This window comes from Zonotrichia leucophrys, chromosome 12, assembly GCF_028769735.1.
Source record: "Zonotrichia leucophrys gambelii isolate GWCS_2022_RI chromosome 12, RI_Zleu_2.0, whole genome shotgun sequence".
Classification (NCBI taxonomy): domain Eukaryota; kingdom Metazoa; phylum Chordata; class Aves; order Passeriformes; family Passerellidae; genus Zonotrichia; species Zonotrichia leucophrys.
In genome coordinates, this window is record NC_088182.1 from 16,442,981 (window position 1) to 16,451,097 (window position 8,117).

At 53.5% G+C, this 8,117-nt stretch overlaps 1 protein-coding gene across 1 annotated transcript in view; it reads left to right on the forward strand.

The window, feature by feature from the left end:
- Positions 1–6,382, forward strand: part of NOL8 (nucleolar protein 8) — a 24,637-nt gene extending 18,255 nt beyond the window's left edge. Inside the window, exon 14 of the mRNA XM_064723923.1 lies at positions 6,075–6,382. Coding sequence (XP_064579993.1) covers positions 6,075–6,292 — 218 coding nt within the window. The 3' untranslated portion in view covers positions 6,293–6,382. The remainder of the gene's footprint in view (positions 1–6,074) is intronic.
- The last annotated feature ends 1,735 nt before the right edge of the window (positions 6,383–8,117 follow it).

Genomic DNA, 8,117 nt, shown 5'->3' on the forward strand with positions numbered 1-8,117 from the left:
TTTTCTTGCTGAGTTTTTCCAATGTATTTTCTAGTAGGAAAGTATGGACCAAACTGGCAAAGTTAATGTAATGTAGGAAAAGCATCCTCCTGTATTTGACTTGAGTTAAAGACAGTTGCAATCTCTCCTGTCAAATGTACACAGAAAATTCTCAGTGCATTTTGTGTCTTTCGACTGAGTCCGTATAAAAGATGACGATTCTCAGAAGCTGAATACTAATTTTTCCATTTATATGAAATGTGAAAGTTGTTAGTTCATAGGATGACAGATAACTGAGGTCTGGAGGCAGCTGTGGTGGTGTCCAGGTTTATCTCCAGTACCCAATGGTGATCAGCAGCAGCATCAAATCAGGTTCATCTTAGTTTTCTGCAGACAGGTCTTGAGGAAAACATCAGTTCACCTAGAGCAGGGTTTGAATCCCTGCAGTGCAGCTGACTCCGCACCGGCTCTCTGGGCCACCGCCTGCCAGGGGCAGGAGCAGAGATTTCCCTTGGCCGGGGCCGGAGCCCTGGCGTGGCAGTGCCTGAACAGCACCTCCCTGCCTACAGTGCCACCCTGGATGGCTGCCCCAGGGCCTGGCATTTGACCCTGCACTTGCTGCAGGAGTCCCGGCCCTGCTTCCACCCTGAGCAAACGCTCGGACCCATCTCAGAAGCTCGGTGCCCGAGGGGGCCGCCACAAGTGGTTGCCAGGGACCTGAGGCCATGGCTGCCCCGATTTTGGGTACACGGCTCTGATGTCAGAGTGGCCATTGTGACCTGTGCCACCAAGGCCACAAAAGGGGACGCTGGGCTCTGGCCGAGTGTCAGTGCGACCTGACAACGGGAGGAGAAGGTAGGGCGGGGACGTGGCTGCCCAGGGACCAGAGGGGCCCCACACCTCGGGGCTCTGGGCCTGTGCTGCAGCCTCACCTGCCTCTCCCTTCCCAGAATCAGCGGAGGAACAGCCAGGACTCTGCGGTGTTCCTCAACGCGACGACGGGAGGAGAAAGCGGACGGGAGCAGGGCTCACGCAGGCCTGAGCAGGGAGTAGAGCCTCGTGGCTCTGGGCCTGTTCTGCAAACTCCCCCCCTCTTCTTTCTCCCACAGACAGAGAGTACCTGCACCTCGAAGCGACAACGTCCCTCGAGGACAGAGACGCAGGACAGACAGCCGCCATGTCTGAGAGCAAGCAGGAGGGCCCTGGAGCCAAGGAGCCAGGTGAGGGCAAAGCAGCCCTGTGACAGCCTGGCCCAGGGGCTCTTGTGGCAGCAGGCAGCGTGGGGATCAGAGTAGAGGCAGGGGGAGGCAGGAGCTGCTCGGCCATGCCGGGCTGGGAGCCTCCTTCCTGCCCAAGTGGGGCCCAGCTGGGCCAGGGGGCAGCTCCTGGGACAGCCGTGCCCACAATGGCCCCTGCTCTGCAAGGCCTCCAGCCCTGCCCATCAGCCAGGCAGGGACAGAGCAGCCTTGGGGCCGATGCTGCTGCAGGCTCAGAGCCCCACAGAGCTGCTCGTGCCCGGTGCCATTGGCTCTGTCCCCTGCAGCCTGCATGCTGTGTCGCCGTGCCGAGGCTGACCCGGACATGTGCGGTGACAAAGTGCACAAGGGTGGGCTCTGTGCCCACAGGTTCTGCATGGTGAGTGGCTCCGGGCGCTCCCTCCACCATTGCAATGGGCAGCTCCTGCCGCCCTCTCCTCATCAGCTCCTCCCCTTGCCTGCAGCTCTTCGCAACTCTACTCTTTCGGGAAGAGAACCGCCACGTTGGACTGATGGGCTTTCTCCCTCGAGATGTCCTGATTGCAGTGCGGCGGGCGGCACAGAAGGTGAGCAGGGAGATTTGTGCCTGGCGAGGTTTGCCAGAGCTTAGCCCAGACAGCAGGAAAGAAAGGCCGGCCCAACAGCCGGGACAAAGTCTGGCTCCCAGCAGCTCTGGCACAGAGGCCCTGGCACAGGAGCCTCCCTCCTCCAGCAGGCGGCTCTGTGGGCTGGGACCCAGCAGCAGCCACGTCCTGCGCCCTGCCCGGAGCCCTGCAGCTGCCCGGGGAGGCCTCGAGGCTGCTGCTGCTGCTGCTGCTGCTGCTGATGCGGCTGCTTGGCTCTTTCCAGCGCTGCTGCGTCTGCGGCCAGAGCGGGGCAACCATCATGTGCTGCGTGCCGGAGTGTGACAGATGGTTCCACCTGCCCTGCGCCAAGGAGGGCGGCTGTGTCAATGTATACTTTATTCCGTTCAGGTACCTCATCTCTCTTTATGGCCACCCCTGGGGAATGATCCGGCATTTCTCACTTTCCCCATCCATTTTCCTCCAGGTCCTTCTGCTCTGAGCACCGTCCAGAGCAGGAGGTGGAGGCGACTCCTGAGCCGGACACCGTTTGCCTCATCTGCCTGGAGCCTGTGGAGGACAGAATGACCTTCACAACCCTGGTGTGCCCAGCTTGCAAAAGGGCCTGGTTCCACAGGGACTGCATCCAGGTAGGAGCCCTCCCCTCAGCGCCGGGGCACAGCAGGTGCTCAGCAGCAGCAGCGGGGCCTCGCTCACCCTGCCTGTGTTTGCCCTGCAGGGACAGGCCTTGCGCGCTGGTGCTTTGTATTTCCAGTGCCCTCTGTGCAGAGACAGTGGGGAATTCCCTGTTGAAATGCTCATCTTGGGGATCCAAGTCCCCTTCAGGTTGGTGTCCTTCTGCCTGACCTACCAGGCAGGAGGGTGCAAGTGCTGTGCCAGGTCCTGCCCCAGGAGCCCTGGCCCTGCCCTGTCCCATGAGTCTGGGCTTCAGCTTCACCCCCAACTTGGAAAAGCGCTGGAGAAACAGCTGGGACACCCTGGACCTCCGTGAGGGAGAGCAGCAGAAATTCATCATCTCTTCCTTTCTCCATCAGAGACCCAACATGGGAGGACAACGATGCCTTCGCAGATCTAGGAGTGAGGCACGGCCAGTGCAACGCCAGGGATTGCCTTTACCCTGGAGGCAGGGAGGAGGCAGAGGAACAGGGGTAAGTTGGGAAGCTGCACCTGGGGCTCTGCAGGGAACCTGTATCTCGGCAAGGGCTGTAAGCGGGAAGAACGAGAAGGGCTTGGCCAGACAACCATGTGCTGGTAAACTTTGTTCACAGTGCTATGAGCTTGTTTGCCTCCCCAGGCCCTGGCAATTGCTCCTGTGCTCCTCCTGTGCTGCTGAAGGCACCCACAGGCGCTGCTCTGGCCTGAGGAACAGCACGCAGAGATGGGAGTGTGACAGCTGTGCTGGGCTCGGAACATGTATGAGTCAAAGTCCCCGGTGTCCCTGGGCTGGGGGCAGTGCCCAGGCCGGGCTAGGCAGAGCGCAGCATCCACTGCTGGAGGGCTGGGGGCACTGCTCTGGCCTGGCCTGGCCGGGGCCTGGGCGATCTTTGACATTCCTGCTTGCCCTTACAGCCTCCAGGGATGAGACAGAGCTCAATGGCCCCAGGCCAGCCAGACAGTCAGGACTACAATCTGTTCATGGCTGGTCAGAATCTGAGGCCATCAGCCCCAGCTCCCACAGCCCAGTGCCATTGGTGCTGGTTTCCCCGTCTCCATCTCCAGAGACGGGAAGCCACAGCAGGCCCCACCACGCAGCATGGCAGCAGGCGCTGCCATCTTCTTCATTGGACACCAGCAGCATCAGCAGATCAAGGGCAACACGCAGCACGTCCCCTGACCCCGAGGACAGGGTCCATTCCAGACGTGCTGGGCCCGGCCGCAGGCAAAGCTGCTCTCGCCGGCAAAGTCGTGCCCAGAGTCCACCTGTCCGGTCCAGGAGCCGCCGTGACGGGAGCAGCGGGACAGGGCCAAGGGCTGAGAGGCCCAAGCAAAGGGAGACACCGTCACGGACATCCCCCAGACGCAGGCGCTCCCACCAGCAAGGCTGGGCCCAGAGTCCACCTGTCCGCTCCAGGAGTTGCCATGACAGGAACAGAGGGACAGGGCCAAGGACTGAGCGGCCCAGGCGAAGGGACACATGGCCAGGGCCATCCTCCAGACGCAGGCGCTCCCGCCAGCAAGGCTGGGCCCAGAGTCCACCTGTCCGCTCCAGGAGTGTCTGTGACAGGAGCAGTGGGACAGGGCCAAGCTCTGAGAGGCCCAGGCGAAGGGACACATGGCCAGGGCCATCCCCCAGACGCAGGCGCTCCCGCCAGCAAGGCCGGGCCCAGAGTCCACCTGTCCGCTCCAGGAGTCGCCGTGGCAGCAGCAGCAGGACAAGGCCTAGGGCTGAGAGGCCCAGGCGAAGGGAGACATCATCGGGGACGCCCCCCAGACGCAGCCGCTCCCGCCAGCAGCGCCGGGCCTCGACTCAGACTCTGCGGTCCCGGAGTCGCCAGGACAGGAGCAGGAGGACAGCAGCGAGTGCTGAGAGGCCCAGGCGTAGAGGGACGTGGTCGGGGACATCCCGCAGGAGCAGCCGCTCCCACCAGCGACGTCGGACCTCAACTGGGACCTCCAACAGCAGCGCGTAGCGGCGTCATCTTTTCTTTCTAGGCCGTGTGTTCCGTGCCGGAAGTGAAGGTGAGAGCGGTCAGTGCAGGGACCCTGAGATGTGCAGCTCTGTGAGCAAACCCTATTAGCTCTTGATGTTTCTACTGGCAGGAAGAAGTCTGGGCTAAATACCTTGATTTCTGTGTAACGGTGTATTCAGTGAAAAGTCACTTAAGGATGTGGCTAATTAAAAAGGACTCTTGTTCCTGCCTTTACACTCCAAGCTCAGATGTGTCCCCACTGCTTACCCTTGATAATGAACCACTCCTTAATGGGCTTGGATATGCTTAGGGAGACATTCAGAGCAAGGTGGCTCTTAGGGAAGCTGTGTCTGAAAAGGACGTGTGCTGTGTTGCTAACCTTGAACAATCTCATTTCAGTAAAGCCAAAAAAAGAAGAAAGAGAGTGAGACACTGCCTCAAGTGTCTGAAGACAACTTCTACAGCATTGCTGCGGATTTGAAAGAGGCCTTTCAAAGAACAAGCCAGAATAGATGGTATTTCCTCCGTCTATTCTGGTTTGTTCTTTGAAAGACCTTCAAAGAACGAACCAGAATAGTCGGAGAAAATACCCTGGGACAAAGAGGATGCACAGGACTCTGCCCCAGATGACCATTTGGGACCTTTGCCTGAGGACGACGCAGCTCAGGAGACGACTTCTTTCAAGTTTTCCTTCTTTGGAGGCACAGAGGAGTTGGGCATCAAAGAAGGTAACAGCAGAACCCTTCTAACAGTGCCATTGCTAAGGAAGAGCTCCTGGCAGGCACTGTAGGGCAATATGGTGTAAAGAAGGTCAGGATGCAGGGCATTTTCAGCAACAGAAGTCAGTAATTAGGCAGAAGCATTTTGATCTTCAGTTCTGCTTGCCAGGGTTGTGGTAGATTATTGAGAGGTGCCTCATGCTTGCATCTCAGGAATTCTGAAAGGCATGCTTTGAGAAGGCATTGGGGTTTTTGCTGAGGGTGAAAAAGCTTGTTCTCATGCCCTGAATTCCTCAAACAGGGAAAAAGGTGACACACCAGTCATATCAAGTTTCATAGGACCTCACAAGGCTTTTAAGGAAATGTGCGTTAATGTAGAGGGAGGAGCAAAGTCCGAGAGCTGGCCCCAAGATCCATGAACATTCTGTTTGTTACTGAATTCTACTCTTGGACCTTTAGAAAAAGGAAATGGAATGACACATGACCATTGGGGTGTCCTAACCTTAGATAAAATGAGGCCATCTGAAATGAAGATGAAACAACATTAACTCGAGTCCCAGTCATGTAGGAGAGAAAAGAAACCCCGTGAAGTTATCCCAAATATTAAAAAACCCAACGCAACAGCACAAAGCAACGAGCCCCCCAGACTTGTGCTGAACTGAGAAGGTATTCAGTGTCTTCTGAATGCAATGAGAAATGTTTAAGAATACATAAGGGATCCCTGGAACAAAGTGGAAAATACTGGAGCCAAGATGTAGCTTAGAAAGTCTGGCAGGGTCAGATTCTGTCCTTCCTAAATCTCTCTTCTCCACTGTAAGTATTTCACGTGAAAGGAGGAATTTTTCCTGACGAGTAGAGGAATAATCTGGTTTTGGCTTTTTTTCTCTATTGGTGCTGTCATTGCAGAGCCTCACGCGCTTGGGACAATAAAGCCGGTAAAAGCCACATGGCAAGAGGATCCACGTTTCCAGGACAGCAGTTCTGAGGGTGACGATGAGCCTGAGATGACAGAAATCGAACAGGACCAAGAAGTGCAAGTTGCATTTCTCTTTGTTGTCTACTTGGCTGTAGTAGTTGGATGCTGTGGGAATATTAATAGCAGCACTCAGGGAATGGGAAAGTGACATTGCACACCTCTGAGCAATGAAAGTCATCTTGGAAAACCGTTGGTGCTGCACAGAGTCAAAACTCCCAGCAGCCCATTGGATGTGAATGTGAATATGGAAAGAAAGAGTAGAGCACAAGAAATTAACTGGGTCATTTTGGTTTGACCAACTCCAAACTGAGTTTGGCCAAAAGCCCAAGACACAGTCAGTTTTCTCTTTAAAAGAGGGTTTTGTAAAATAAAAAGCTCTATTCGGTTCCTAGGGAATAAAGCTTTTCAATGTACGCCATTTCTCTGAAGCACTACAGGATTAACTTGTGTTCATGGAATTTGATAGTATAATTTAGGATGCTCAAATCCCTTTGTCCTTTTCTAGGTTTCTTTCTTTACCCCGCACAGAAAGTGCTAGAGTTTTTTTTTCTTCTTCTCCAAAGATGATGAACGCCTAAGAGGTATGACAGAATTTCTTTACCCTCTTTTATATTTTTTTTCCTTTTAAACCCTTCCTGTAATTCAGTGAGGAGGAAAAAATGCTGCCTAGCTATCAAAGTTTTCTAGTCAAAATTTGCCACCCTCACTTGTGATCCAAGTTGTGGCAGAATCCCGTGAGAAAGTCCTGGCAAAACAAAGGCCAAAACTTCTGGCTTTCTTTTCTTTCAGACAATTACCGTATAGGAATCTGGAATTTTAGAGTTTACCAAAAACATAGTCACTTGACAGGTTACGTAGACATTTTGGATCCTTTCAGGTATTTAAATCATCTTTGTCTTTTTCCTCTCTTTCTGGTGTTACCATTAGGAATGTTGAGTGTTCTTGTCAGCCACATATGTCCCTGTGGTTCTTTGTCCTAATGAATCTGGGGCTTTCTCTTCTGAATCCAGTGAATATTGTATTTAGAAACAAAGAAAACAACATCCAAAGGAAACATGCACAGTCCCCAAAACCTGCACAGGCCACCAAAACAATTGCTGGTTAGATTTTGTAGAATAGAATCTTAAGCTTAAAGGATGTGCCTTCCATGAGATTGATTCCATAACTCTGCTGAAATGCACTGCTGTGTTCACACAGTTCCCGGCCTGCAATCTTCCAGGCAGCCTGATTGACAGGGTGTGTTGAAATGGAGAGCTCAGGCCTCAGCAGGCCTCAGTTCTGGGGGAAGAGGTGGCGTGCTGGTGCTGAGCTTCTAATGCAACAGCAGCAATTTCAGTGCAATTCAGATTGCAGCATGGTGAGGAAAAGTGCTGCTGCCTTTGATTGTTCTTAGCACAGCAGGCTGCAGTAGGGAACATTTCTGCTGGAGCCAAGGTGTGGTGCGGGCAGGAGAACAGGAAGGATGTGAAGAATTGATTTCTGATTTTAGTGCTGTGGTGGTCAAGATTGTTAGAAGCAGCAGCGCAATCACAAGTGTTTAAGGCTTTTAATTGGATGTTTCTTTTGTGCAGAGGATCCACAGTTATTTTGTAGATTAGTAGAAGCCAGTGAAGATAAAGAGGGTTGGGAAGACAGACGTAGATTGTTGCCTGAGGTGAGTATGGAACATCTGTTCCCTGGTAAGTCTAGGTGAAAGCAGAGCATGGGGAGGGATTGCAGGTATGAATGTGCATGCAAAATTAAGTCAGGACCTCAAGAAGAGCTTCAAATTTGTAATGAAGTGGGAAGAGAAGTTTTGTAGTGTAGCGGTGTGTATAACATCATGTTGTGTGGTCCAGTCAGGTACACCATTACATCTTTGTGTGTTACAGGAGCAGCTACTTAAAGTGTATGTAAGGATAGTGAATGTAGAGACTTCTCCTCATAGTGGATTCAGGAACTTCTCTGAAGAATTTGTTAGATTTTCATTATTT